General features: G+C 36.4%; 1 protein-coding gene across 2 annotated transcripts in view; it reads right to left on the reverse strand.

The window, feature by feature from the left end:
- Positions 1-14,811, reverse strand: part of SRP54 (signal recognition particle 54) — a 41,933-nt gene that overhangs the window by 20,036 nt on the left and 7,086 nt on the right. For both annotated transcript variants that reach the window (XM_044231431.1, XM_044231432.1), the window contains exons 2-7: positions 12,013-12,123; positions 7,783-7,874; positions 6,723-6,807; positions 2,868-2,972; positions 1,205-1,271; positions 1,067-1,124 (exon numbers count right to left, since the gene is read on the reverse strand). In XM_044231431.1, the coding sequence (XP_044087366.1) occupies positions 1,067-1,124; positions 1,205-1,271; positions 2,868-2,972; positions 6,723-6,807; positions 7,783-7,874; positions 12,013-12,090 (485 nt within the window). In that variant the 5' untranslated portion in view covers positions 12,091-12,123. The remainder of the gene's footprint in view (positions 1-1,066; positions 1,125-1,204; positions 1,272-2,867; positions 2,973-6,722; positions 6,808-7,782; positions 7,875-12,012; positions 12,124-14,811) is intronic.

Here is a 14,811-nt window from a genome sequence, read left to right on the forward strand (position 1 = left end):
TATAGAATAAGCCAAAGTTCATTAGCATTTCTGGCTAGCCAAAAAGGAGAGGGCAATGACTAACAAAATATCATTCATTAAATACCTCCAATTTTAGCTTGTTTTAACTTTTTTTTTTTTTAAGATTTTATTTATTTGACAGAGAGAAATCACAAGTAGGCAGAGAGGCAGGCAGAGAGAGAGAGGGGAGAAAGCAGGTTCCCTGCGGAGCAGAGAGCCCAACGTGGGGCTCGATCCCAGAACCCTGGGATCATGACCTGAGCCGAAGGCAGAGGCTTTAACCTACTGAGCCACCCAGGCGCCCCTAGCTTGTTTTAACTTTCTAAGAAACCAATTATATGAATGATGTTAAGAAAAATGCTACCCCCTGCAAAAGTCCTAAATTCAATCTAGACTTAATTCCTTTCTTTAATCATTTTAACATGATAAACTCGTAACTGAACTACTCTATCAAATGAAAGACTGCAATGATGAGACTCTCTCTCTGAGATAATTATACATTCTAAGCTATTTTAGGATGATCAAACACAAGCTTTTTAAAATTATGTACTAAAGAAAAGACAGAATTCCCCAGTGTGTTTAATCCAGGAATGCTTCAGATAGGTCTTAAAAGAAACAGTAGGAATAGGGAAGCAAGTGAGAAAGCATACAAGGCAGACTGTAAACTAAACAATGTCCACTTTAATCTATCAGGCTGGATCAGAACAGTCATGTTATCATAATAAAAAGTAACAATTTATTAATTATATCCCCACTTTGTTCTAAGAAGATCAAAACTTTTTTTTAAGATTTTTATTTGACAGAGAGATCACAAGCAGGCAGAGAGGCAGGCAGAGAGAGAGAGTGGGAAGCGGGCTCCCCACTGAGCAGAGAACCCAATGCTTGATCCCAGGACCCTGAGACCACGACCTGAGCTGAAGACAGAAGCTTAACCCACTGAGCCACCCACGTGCCCTGAAGATTCAAACTTCTAAGTAAATATGAAAATGTGACCAGGTAGCATAAAATAAAAGCTCAGACAAGATGAGACACATGAGGGAGTACCAAAATAAAAACCAGAACCCACCTTCCGTAGAATGGAATTCTTGCTTTGGTAGCATTCTGTTTCAGTTGGTCAAAAGCACCTATAAGATAAAGAGTTAATGAGTCCTAAAACTTGAAAATAAAAATTTCAGAGAACAGTTTTCAAATTTCAACACATTACCTGCTCTGAATGTGTCTGCACATATCAAACAGGTCTTCCAACCTTTCCTCTGGTAATAATATGCTAACTGGGAAAAGAACATTTAAAAAATAGAGTATCAATAACAACTAATTATTATACACACAATTCTTTCTGTTTACCCTTGTTATTTAAAGATTGAAGTAAAACTCCTCATATTCTCCTGAAAGTAGTATTATTACATTAAGTTTTTGTTTGAAATTCCAGTCAGTTAACATCCAGTGTAATATTGGTTTCAGGGGTACAAAATAGTGATTCCACATGTCCATACAGCACCTGGTGCTCATCACAGCAAGTGCACTCCTTAACCCCCATCACCTGTGTCTCCCATCCCCCACCCACCTCCCCTCCGGTAACCAGCAGTTTGCTCTCTATAATTAAGGGTCTGTTTCTTGGTTTGTGTCTCTCTCTTTTCTACCCCCTTTGTTTGTTTCGTTTTTTAAATTCCACATATAAAAAACACCTGGGTGGCTCAGTCACTTAAGCATCTGCCTTCAGCTCAGGTCAGGATTCCAGGGTCCTGGGATCTAGACCCATATTGGGCTCCCTGCTTGGTGGGAAGTCTGCTTCTCCCTCTCCCACGCCCCCTGCTTGTGTTCCTTCTCTCACTGTGTCTCCCTGTCAAAAAAAAATAAAAAATCTTTAAAAAAAAATAATAAATTCTACATATGAGTGAAATCATATGGTATTTATCTTTCTCTGACTTATTTCATTTAGCATAATATTCCATCCATGTCACAGCAAAGGGCAAGATTTCATTCTTTTTATGGCTGAATAATATTCCTTTGTGTGTCTGTGTGTGTCACACACAGGCAGAGCCTGACACGAGGCTCAATCTCATGACCCTGAGATCATGACCTGAGCAGAAATCCAGAGTTGGACACTCAACCAACTGAGCCACCTAAGCGCCCCTATTATTACATTATTGAATACAGCAAATTTGCTAACAAGTTTAAATTCTAACTGCCATCCAGTAATATTCCAATGATATAAAATGATCAAGCAATACATGACCATAGTGAAAAATGTTACTATTCATGTTACTATTAATGTTAATTAGCAGTATTAACAGTTAATTAATAGTATTAATAGTTACTATTAATGTTAATTAATAAAAACAAACAATAACATAACCCTCTAGGAAATAATCCCTTTCTCTTTTTTCTAGACTATAACATAACTGAGGCTTGTGAAACAAAATCTGGTAACAAACCTGAGGCACCCAATTCTGGAGAAAGAGGTGGTATAATGAATTAAAAATTAGTAGAAGGATATGTAAAATGAAGATCTAGATTATGCTGGGTGGGACACTGTACAAAGGGAGCCTTAAACCATAGGAAATAGGGCAAACTTTCCATGTTCTCTTCTCCAAAAATTATATCCTCACTTCCTTAAAGGGTAAGCCAGTCTCTTTGGTAAAAGAAACAGCATAGTTACAGAAAAGTCTTCCATTGTTAAAAAAACAACCACAAGCGAGATTCTGGGATTCCTTCTTATTGTAAAAAAAAGCTATTACAAAAATGTAATAATATACTGAGTAACAGAAAATTGTAAAGCAACAATATTAGCCTGGTTTTAACATAAAACTTGATTTATACAAATATCTCTTCTCCATGACTCTTTTTTAAGACTAAATATAATTTACCTTTGAACACGTTGTTGTTTTACCACTCCCTTGCAATCCAACAAACATGATCACATTCTGTTTTCCTTTAGTGGGTGTCCATGCTTTAACTCCAGGGTCTACAAGCTAGGTATCAAAAATAAAATAAAAATAAAATCAGGTTAACATATGCTTATGTTCAAAACCCCTCTCTCCACAAATTCTAAACTGTAAAAATAATTTAAAGACATTTTAGTATAAGAGGCAACAATAATCCTACCATTCTAATACAAACTTACTATTTCCCTTTGTACACGCATAGTGAAATTTAAGAATATAAAATAATTCACTGCAAAGTCATAAGCAAACCTATACTCCCAAACCAATTCAGAGAAAGGATCTCAAGACATTTTTTTTTTAGAATAAGCTAGAATGTGAACAGTGAGACCAAGTGTGAGCCAAAGGAGCAATCTGCATCAGCAGTACAGAAATATAAAAATATATGTGTAGGCCGCATATGAACTTTTAAATTGCTAGTAATGACATTAAAGAAAATGAAAATAAGTGATAATAACTTTAATACTTTATTTAATCCAATATAATAAAATGCTATCATTTCAACACATAATCTACATTTAAAAATTAATGAGATATATTATATTCCTTTTCCCCATACGAGGTCTTCAAATTTGGCATCATTTTCATACTTATAGCACATCTCAATGTGGACTAACTACATTACAAGTGCTCAGTAACTACACGGGGCTAGTAGCTGCCATATTGGGACACCTATCCTCATGTTCAGTTTAATAAATGTTTATGTAGGAGCAAAATTACAAATTGCATGTGAAAGATTTTCCAGGTCAGTCAGATGTCAAATTTTCCAATGCCGAAGACCTACTGTTCTATGAAGTTCTTATATTTAAAGAGCCAGTAAAAAATAATCGCCAATTTCATGAGTCAGTGGGAAATTAAGGTTCATATATGGACAGCCCCCAAATGATACACATGAGTTCATTTAAAAAAACAGTTCCTTTGCAAGTCAGTTGTTGAGAGCTGGAAGCATGTTATCTCCACATGATAATAAAGCCATAATTGCAGTTAATGCCCTAGAACAGAGACTGGCAAACTATGTGTGAGTAAAATTTTTATGGAACATCGCCAGGCCCATTCATTTACTGCTTTTGTGCTACAGCAGCAGAGTGGGATAGCTGCAACAGAAATCATATGGCCCACAAAGCCTAAACTATCTAGTCCTTAAGAAAAAGTTTGCAAGACCCATGTGAGACGATACCATAAGGTCACACGGTCTGTATTACACCTGAATTTCAAGGAAAGCCACGTGGTAGCAAAGGCAGGAAAAGAGAACACATTTTGTTATCTCTTTCCCAGGCACAGGCCTAGCTTTAAGTAAACTTCTGAAATAGGCACAATCGATCTTAAACATAAATTCACTCTCCTTCCCTCTAGATCCTTTCAGATACTCACACTACCCTACATTCACTTCCGATCTCCGTATCGCACAGCAGAAGCACTCAGCTCTCTATGAATCTATATTTGGAACATATGTGTTTTAGTGACTAATTATTTTATAAATCTAACTTCTATTCCTTCTGCACCCTAAAACAGCAGTACTTTTCAGTCTCAGGATTCCTTTATAATTATAGTAGTTTTTTAAAGTTAGTTGCAATGTAGAATCTGAAACCATATAACCTCCACACTCCATTCCATTAAAATCTGTTATTCTATCTTGCACTTTGAATGCAACTTATGCTGGTGCATGATTTTATAACATCATATATTAGTCACTGACAAATTTCGTAACACAAAAAGAAAATTTATTATATCAATACTGATCGCATCAGAAATGTACTGGGGTCCTGTCAAACTCATGGTGGAGATACAAGTTTCTAGTTTTCTTTTTTTAAGATTTTATTTATTTATTTGACAGAGAGAGATCACAAGTAGGCAGAGAGGCAGGCGGTGGTGGGGAGGGGAGGCAGGCTCCTTGCTGAGCAGAGAGCCTGATGCAGGGCTCGATCCCAGGACCCTGAGATCATGACCTCAGCCAAAAGCAGAGGCTTAACCCACTGAGCCACCCAGGCGCCCCAAGTTTCTAGTTTTCACTGGAAAACTCAAATTTTTTCACTGGCCACAACATAATTATTTATTTGCCTTAAAGTGACAAGCTCACTTTACTTGAAAATCCTATTCAAGTCTGAATTACCACAGATTATCTGTCTGTTGTTTGTTCACATAAAAACGGTGTTTTATGAAAGCAGCAGCTAGCTCAGCTTGCACTCAAATAATCACACATGTCTCTTCCTCAAAACAACCATCAAATTTCAGTATGCAGCAAAAAAGCTTTCTATGTACTTCCCATTTCATGCCACAAAATCGTACAAAGATGTATATACTCAGAGGTTAAGATTTAATACAACTAATAACTTCTACTGCTCCATCAAGGGCATTGTTTTTTTTAGGGGTACAGGTCTGTGATATCAAAAGCATTCTTAAGTAAAACAGCTTCACACCCCTCCCACAACAAGTGTGTAGTAGTAAAAAGTATAATGACTACTAGTATAGTTCGGTACTCCAACCTTGATTCACGCTAGGGAATTTTATCCACCACTGATTATGAACTACTGGCACAAATATCAAACAATACAAAAGGCAAATAATGTCTTAGTATTATTATGAAAAGTTTTGACCTTGTTTTGCACATCACTGCTCTAGACCATATGCTTCTGAGTATAGGGACCAGTCTAATTTATCTCTATCAGCAGCATCTGACATATTGCCGAGAATAAAGAAGGTACTCAAAAAATGCTTAACAAAGCAGTTAATGCACCAGAATTGCCTACAGATGCCAAACCCTAAAAATAGAAATTTTCACTAACCCCACACTGACCTCGGGGCTAGATGAAAAGCAAACTGGAAATAAAATGAGGAGTCCTACAAGGAGTTTGGTGATCAGACCTGTGTCGGCCACTTACTAAGTGTCTCATTTTTCTCAACTGCAAACTGATAAGTATGACTGGATCAAGTCTCTGACCTCTTTAAGGTCTGATTTTCTTTTTTTTTATTAAATAGTCTATAAGACTACATGAAATGATACAACCATCTGAGATATAGACTTTCTCTGAGTATCAATCAATCAGCTCTGCTGAAACCAAAGGAATAAATGAAACTATTGGAAAATGAAAAAATAAAGGGAAAAATACTGGAAGACCACTAGCAGACATCTGTTCCTCTAAAAAAATTTTTTTTCAGTTCCTTCCTTTTTTCCCCCTACCACTGAACCCATACATATTTTTTTAATGCTCTAAGATTTTCACCATAATTTTCATGACCACAGCAGCAATATCAGTTCTAAGGTGATACCAGGCCATAGGCTGTATTTACTACTTGCAAAATAAAATTTCACTAATTGCGCATAATGTAGACAAGAGTTGGGATATCTGATCTTTTCAAAGGGAATTCTGGACACAATAAACTGTTCAGAAAAGAACACTTGTCAAGAGTGACTTTCTGTACAAAAGCAGGACCTTCAATAGGCAGAATCTGATATTAAAAAGGATATAAACTCAGGAGAGGCCCTTCCATCAATTTATCTGTAGTGAAGTTCTACCTTTCGTAACCCAGCTTTGGGAATTTTTACAGGAACAGTACTGGCCTTTCATATCTATACTCAGAACTTTGTATTCAGAAAACTCTATAATAAAAATAGGCCCCTTTAGAAAAGTTAGTAATCCTTCAATTAATATTTTTAATAGAGGAATATTCTATAAAAACATTTAAAAATATTCTGAAACAGTATTCCTATTGGCGGTGCTAATGTATTTTTACCCACTACAGTCCATGGAGAATCATAGAGCACAATCCTGATACTTTTACCTTCACAAGTTCTTTAAATACAGCGTGCTGAATCATTTTTCTTTTGTTAAGACCAGATGCCATCTCTTCAAGATCAATAGCAGACCTTCATGATGATGGTTTTTGTGGGGAGGAGAGAGAAAAGCCAGTTAAAACACTACGAAAAAAAGTTTCTGCTCCAAAAAAAATATAAAAGTATTCAGTCATTCACATTAATAGTCTTCTGATTAACATGTATAAAATTACTATAGATTCATAAGTCTATGGAAGAATTTACCATGAAATATTAGACATAAGACCATGGTTAGTTTTTCAAGGCTTTCTTTTGAAAGTCAAAATATCAATTTGTCCTCATATCACTGCAAAGTAATTTTATTTTTACGGCATATATATTTTATACATCTTCACACATAGCAGAGAATAGGATTATTTTCTCTAGTTCTAAATACTTAAATGCCAGTAGTTCTACATTTATTACCCAGTCTAACAATATGAAAAGGAGAAATGGCCTGAACATGACAAGGGCTAGGAGTCCAACAGTTAATTGAGGTGCCTGTATTATTCTATATGGCCTGCCCCAGTCAGTGCCTCTCCCAAAGAACACAGTAACCAAGACGACACACATTACTCCTTCACTCAAATACAGCCAAGAAAACCAAGAGGAGAACAAGAATGAATATAATTCTCCAACAATGAAGGAGGCTGATTAATGTCATCTTAAGCCTGAAGATGATAAAATGGCACCACTTTTCTATGAAGAACTGTTAAAAAGCTTTCATATTAAAATACTATATTGTAAAAAAAAAAAAATACCATATTGTGTAAGATTGAATCTATCCAAATAAAGGAGTAGTAAAATGAAAAGAAATCCATAATTAAATGAAAGCCACATGTAGTTTATTCTTTGAAACATCATTATGGAAACACACTATCAAAGCAGTCTTGCAACATATGAGTTCTGTTCTTTTCAAATGCCATCCGGCAGAAATGTTTCATGATATAGCAGACTTTTCTAGTTAGCTCTTCATCCCAGTAAACTAAATTTAGTTTGCGTGGTTTTTACCTGATTAATTTAACTTACTTTACATTTTCTCTTAGTTGCTTCACTAGTTTAATATTAACATCGGCTTCCAATAATGCTGTACATACTTCTTTTAGCATAGCATTTAATACCTGCAAATATATAAATACATAAAAATTTAGCACTCCTAGTGTGTCATTTCAAGCACATAAAAACAACGGCTGATTGGTCATCATATACTACCATAGCCTAATAAAAACAATACTACACTGTTAGAGAAAAAAATGTTCTCAATTAGCCTCAGAGAGGTAATCTTAGCAAATGTCTAATCATTTTGCCAAAATAAGATATTCCATTTAGTTGAAATCTTGCCCTTTGCAATGATGTGGATGGAACTAGAGGGTATTACGCTAAGTGAAATAAGTTAATCAGAGAAAGACAATTATCACATGATCTCACTGATAACACGGAATTTAAGAGACAAGGCAGAGGATCATGGAGAAGAAAGAAAAATGAAACAAGATGAAACCAGAGAGGGAGACAAACCATAAGACACTCTTAATGACAGGAAACAAACTGAGGGTTGCCAGGTGGGAGGGGATGGGAAGACTGGGTGATGGACACTGGGGAGGGTATGCATTGTGGTTGAGCTCTGGGTGTTGTTTAAGACTGATGAATCACAGACCTGTACCTCCGAAACACATAATGTATTATATGTTAATTTTTTAAAAAAGATATTCCATTTAGCTTTATTCAACCAAGTATTGTCAAAATTTTATTCCTATATTAACAATAGTAAAGACAATATGCAAGCCTAAGAAAGTTATTATGCAATTCATGTTGCCATTGAATGCCTTCTGTTGCTGATACACAGCACTTTATATTCACAATATCTGCTTAATTGGACTAGTAGGAGGAAAATGCAACAGAAGAAAGTGACCCAGACTGACCTAGCAGTCTTACTATGTCCACTCACAGCAGAGGAACAAAGTTGAAAAGAAAACTATCCTCCATTAATAACTCACTATCATCACATATTTGCTGAGTTACAAGGTGCTGTGGTTAAAAGGTCTTAACTATAAAGTCTTAAAAAAAGATGAGGTTTTTGTTGCTCAGGTAAATAAGGGTTTACACAGTAACCTGTGTGCTCCATGAGGGCAGGGATTTTAGTCTTTTGTCACTGCTATATCCCTGGCGCCAGCAAAAAGTCTGCAAAAATGCAGGCCGTAGGGCACTGTCGGCTAGCTCAGTCAGTTACAGCATGTGACTCCTGCTCTCGGGGTTATGAGTTCGAGCCCCACAATGGGTGTAGAGATTAACTCAAAACTAAAATCTTTTGATTTTTTGATTAAAAAATTTTTTTTATTAACATGTAATGTATTATTTGCCCCAGGGGTACAGGTCTGTGAATCATCAGGCTTACTCATTTCACAGCACTCACCATAGCACATACCCTCCTCAATATCCATAACCCAGCCACCCTATCCCTCCCCACCGACCCCCCAGAAACCCTCAGTTTGTTTTGTGAGATTAAGAGTCTCTTATGCTTTGTCTCCCTCCCCATCCCATATTGTTTCATTTTTTTCCCCTCCCTAACCCCCAAGACCCCCCTGCCCTACCTCTGAAACCCCTCATATCAGAGAGATCACATGATAATTGTCTTTCTCTGATTGACTTATTTCACTTAGCATAATGCCCTCTAGTTCCATCCACATCATTGCAAATGGCAAGATTTCGTTTCTCTTGATGGCTGCATAGAATTTTTTTTTTTTAAGATTTTATTTATTTATTTGACACAGAAAGATCACAAGCAGGCAGAGAGGCAGGCAGAGAGAGAGGAGGAAGCAGGCTCCCTGCTGAGCAGAGAGCCCGATGCGGGACTCGATCCCAGGGCCCTGAGATCATGACCTGAGCCAAAGGTAGTGGCTTAACCCACTGAGCCACCCAGGCGCCCAGAATTTTTTTTTTTTTTAAGATTTTATTAATTTGAGAGAAAGAGAGAGAAACCACAGGCAGGGAGAGGGAGAGAGGGAGAGGGAGAAGCAGACTCTTGGCTGAGCAGGGAGCCCAATGACATGGGGCTCGATCCCAGGACCCTGGCATCATGACCTGAGTTGAAGGCAGACACTTAACCAACTGAGCCACCCAGGTGCCTCAAAAATAAAATCTTAAAAAATAAAATGGGCCCTGGAATATTTCTTGAATAATTCCCACCTTCAACTCATTTCATCCTACAGAGGCTCATCAGATCCATCTCTTATTAATGGAGTCTGATAAAAATGGAACTGATCTTTCATTAGAGAGATCTTTCATTAGAGAGATTCTTGTTAATTCCCTAGCAGCACAGTACTAAGAGCAGAGAAGCTGCCAATACAAGCAACAGCTGTTACTATACTTCCCACCAAGCTCTTCTCCCTGGTTTCTTTTTTCTCTACTATAAACATAAACAGCATAAGGGTTACACAACAGGGAAAACTGTTTGGAAGGCTGCTGTTTTATTTATTCTGAATGCCAAAGACTGCACAATGGTTTAAATTATGGTTTATCATTTAATAATAATTATTAGAAAAAACCCCGGATGAGGAATTAGAAAAAAGATACTAATCCTGGCTTTTTGGAAAATAAACACGTGGAACTGACTTCCTGTTGCTGTTAACTGAGAGGCTGGACTAGCTGAACTCAAAGATGGTCCCAAAATTATTTAATACCATTAACTTATTAAGGTATTGATAGCAAATTCTACATTAGATTTTTTTTTCAGTGAGCACTGAGTAAGGTACAGAACTAGTGAATCACTGTATTATATACCTGAAACTAATATAGCACAGTATATTAACTACACTAGAATAAAATTTTTTTTTAGTTCAAAAAAAATTTTATTTTCCAAACCTCCAAGTTAGAAAGTACTTTTTTTTTCCTTAAGGAGAGCGAAAGAGAGGAACAGTGAGGGGCAGAGGGAGAGAGAGATTCCCAACTGACCCTGTGCCCAGCACAGAGCCTAAGGTGGGGCTCAGTCTCACAAACCCAACATCATTACCTGAACTGAAATCAAGGGTCAGACGCTTAACTGACTGAGCCACGAGGTGCCCCTAGAAAGTACTTTTTTAATCTATTATTTATTTAGATTCTTAAAAGCACCTTGTAAGGTAAATGCTGTTTTTCTCATTTTATACATTAAGGAATCTGAAGCTAACTTGCCCAGATTTCTATCACAAGCTACTAAGCAGGTGGCTAACGAGGTCTTCTAAAACCAAATTCAGTACTGTCCCATTGGTACCACAAATATAAAGTATACTTGGGGACTCTCATCTTCTTCAATTGACAAATCATTAAGATACAAGGTATGGGGGGGTGGATAACAATTTTTTTTTTTTTTTTTTTGGTGGGCAGTAAAAGGTTTAATAAGCAGTAGCAAAGCAATGGTACAAAGCTCCGAGGAGGGAGGGGACCCAAGAGGGTTGCCTGAAAAAGAAATATTTAAAACTAAAAACAAGAAAAAAAAAAACTAAAAACAAGAGCGCCAGGAGGAAGAGTACTTCAGATACCATATAAGGAGTCAGCTTATAAAAACTAAAGAATAAAAACAAACAAAAGCAAAAAAACTGAATGAGGATTTCAGAGAAAAATCAAAGTAGACAACATGAAAATACCAGCCTTCTATGAGAAAGCGGAATAAAAGTGAAGGAGAAAAAGATGAGATGCGCACCTGTCTACCCAAGAAGAAAGAAGCAGGACACTGAAGTTTCGGGCCAATGTCTCCAGATCTAAGCCTTTTTTACTTTTTTTAAAGATTTTATATATTTATTTGACAGAGAGAGATCACAAGTAGGCAGAGAGGCAGGCAGAGGGAGAGGGGGAAGCAGGTTTCCTGCTGAGCAGAGAGCCTGATGTGGGGCTCAATCCCAGGACCCTGAGATCATGACCTGAGCCGAAAGCAGAGGCTTAACCCACTGAGACACCCACGCACCCTCTAAGCCATTTTTAAAACAAAAAAGGTATGCCATTTTTACATGTTAGTTAAGATTTGGGGGGTTTCTGTTTCCTTTTTAATCCACTGAGCCACCCAGGCGCCCTGGTTTCTGTTTCATTTTTTTAAAATTCTTTATAGAAAGTAAAATAGTAAGATAGTCAACTCAATAAAAAACACCATATAGTGTATCCAGCTTTAAATTTTTATCTATAGTTATTAAATCTACATCAAAACAAATATAAACATAGGGATTACTAATAATTCATGTCCCGATGCTACTAATGACGTGCCATCATATATATTTCACACATTTTACATACCTCTTCATTGATAATGGTGGCATTGCTCAATGAGCGTAATGCTGATGTTATTTTTCTTCCAAGGTCTGCTAGTACCATCTTGAAGGCTTTAAGATGTGATTACAAGAAAACCTAAGGAAAAACATTAAATAAAAACATTTGAAAAATAATCAATACAGTTTTCATAATTGAAGACTTCTGAAGAAGAGTATTTAATTAAAATTAAACTATTATAATGTTTAGATACTATAACTTCAACTTCTATAGCCTCAATCTGCAGCCTCAATATACATATGTCCAAAAGCTAAGGCTACTCATTGATTATGATGACTTGAGTTTGAATACCTAATTAGAATATTCTATACAAATCAGCAATTTCAACCTTCAGATAAAATGCTTTGAGGCAATAATGATACAATCTCAAATCCAAACATCTATATGAATACGGACATTTTGGAAATATATGTGAATATGAGTAAGAGAAGAAAAAAGGTGAAATCTCTACCCAGAAATATTGTCCAATTACATTAAAGGACTCTGTAAACTATATTGATTTATGCTCTAAGCCAAAGGAAAAAAAAGGTTTTAATTAATAAGAATTAATAAGACACTTCACTTTTCACACACATTACATTAGCTCATCTTATTCTTCTAACACCCAAATAAAGGGGTATATTACTGACTTTCCTGTTTTAAAGCAGTTCTTGATTCCCCAACTCTAAAACAAGATAACCTCAAAGGCCTTCCAGCTCTAAAATGTTATGGTTTTAGAAAGTATACAGATGCACCTACCACATCGAAGTCCTTATACCATGCAAGGACTCATGGATGGTAAGCAAGCAAATAGGACAGGTAGTCCCTGACCTCAAGGTGCTTACCTACTAACAGGGAAGACAAGACACAGGAATGTGCAGCAAATAAATATAAAGAGAATTCCTTTTGCCTGACTGCTTTCAAACTGGGATATCAGTTTCCTTCTACCTTCAGATTCACATGAAACACCAGCTCTTCCTGGGTCTCAAGTCTGCCAACCTTCGAAATGGAACTACACAACTCACTCAGCTCTCCTGGGTCTCTAACTTGCCAAGCTGGAGGATCTTGGGACTTGTCAGCCTCCATGATCACATAGCCAATTGCTTATAATAAATTTCTTTCTACACACACACATCCTATTGTTCTGTTTCTGTGCAGACCCTTGACTAATACCGCTAAAGTACTAGTTCAAAGCTGCAATAAAACTTTATCATCAACTGCCAATGACCATTTCTGTAAAAATTCAAAGGAAGAAAACATAGGCTAGGTAGATAGAACAAGCTTTACAGAGAAGTTTGAATATGAATTTGATCCTGAAATATAAGTAGAACGTGCATAAGAGAAGAAGACAAAAAAGAATTGGAAGAAAATGATAAGGCATGAGCAGAAACGGAGACATAGAAAAAGCATGGGACATACTATACATACTATACATATACATATACTTATGCGTGGACTTAAGAGATTACTAAGTATGTACTATTTGGAAGGCAGTAAATAAAATATTCTAGTCAGGACAGTGGCTAGCTAATTAAAAGGAAATACAGGTTGTGAAGAGCCTGAAACCAGGTTAAGGAGTATCAGACATCTGGTAGATGCAAAATCAGCAGAAAAGCTCAGTGTTCAAAACAATGTTAGTAACTCTTTCGAGTTAACTAATCTAGTCAACCAAGATAATCAAGACTAGAGTCCTATTAAAAGAGTATACAGGAGATTAAAAATGAGAGAATTAAAAAGACTAAATTGCTGACTCATTCAAAATAGAGAAAGAGAAGAGGAGGGGAGTCAAAAGAAGGAGGAAAGGAAATGCACTCAAGGACCTATCACTGGCAAAGAGATGTTCCAGACTAGCTCTAAATTAGACACTACATTTCCACTCAGGCAAAACTAGGTAATTTAGAACCTAAAAAATTACTAACAACTTGATGGAATTGAAAAAAAATGTGCTTACCATAAATTGTTTACATTACATGGTTATTTCACCTGAAAGACCAATTACTTCACAGACAAGATCCAGTACTTTTTATTTCTTACCCCATACTCGTTACACTAAATTATTATTGCTTAAGTAAACATTCTTGAGGTAAAAAATAAGAATCAGATGTTTCAGCTCATCTCCTTTGCCACCGTGTTACCCAGAGTGATATAATCCTCATTATGACACCACAATTTACTATTTTAGAGATCACGTCATAAACACATCATCCTCCATTTTAAAAAGCTATTATTAGTTAACTCTTAAAAATAAACCTATCTTCCTACATTGACTGATCTTTTAAACTAAAAATACTTCTGTGAAGTTTTCTAATACATTTTTCCTCATGTAAGTACTTATTGGCAGCACATTTTTTGATATATTTGCCTGTTTATAAAAACATACATTTCCATAAAGGAATAATGATATCTAGTAATACCTTTTATTTATAGGGTATTATCTGTGCAATTTCCAAGGATGTGTTCCTGAATTAGGATTCTCCTCAAAACCTCAATGACTTCCTATTTCATGCAGAGGTAAAGTCCTCAAAATGCAAAATGGACTGTAAGGCACTCCCAAATTCACACACTCCATTTTAATCACACTGACCTCCTTACTGTTGATCCTGCACATTACTACCTCAGGTCCTTTGTACTGGTTGGCATGATCTCCCCCTGGCTGACAAGGGGAAAGATAGCTCCCTGCCTCATCACCTTCAGATTGCTGTCTAGATGCAGTTTCTCTCAATAAGGCCTTCCCTATCACTTGTTTAAATGCACAGTCTCCCCTTTATTTTTTTCTATTGTCTCATT

The sequence above is a fragment of the Neovison vison genome, chromosome 13, assembly GCF_020171115.1.
Source record: "Neovison vison isolate M4711 chromosome 13, ASM_NN_V1, whole genome shotgun sequence".
Taxonomy (NCBI): domain Eukaryota; kingdom Metazoa; phylum Chordata; class Mammalia; order Carnivora; family Mustelidae; genus Neogale; species Neogale vison.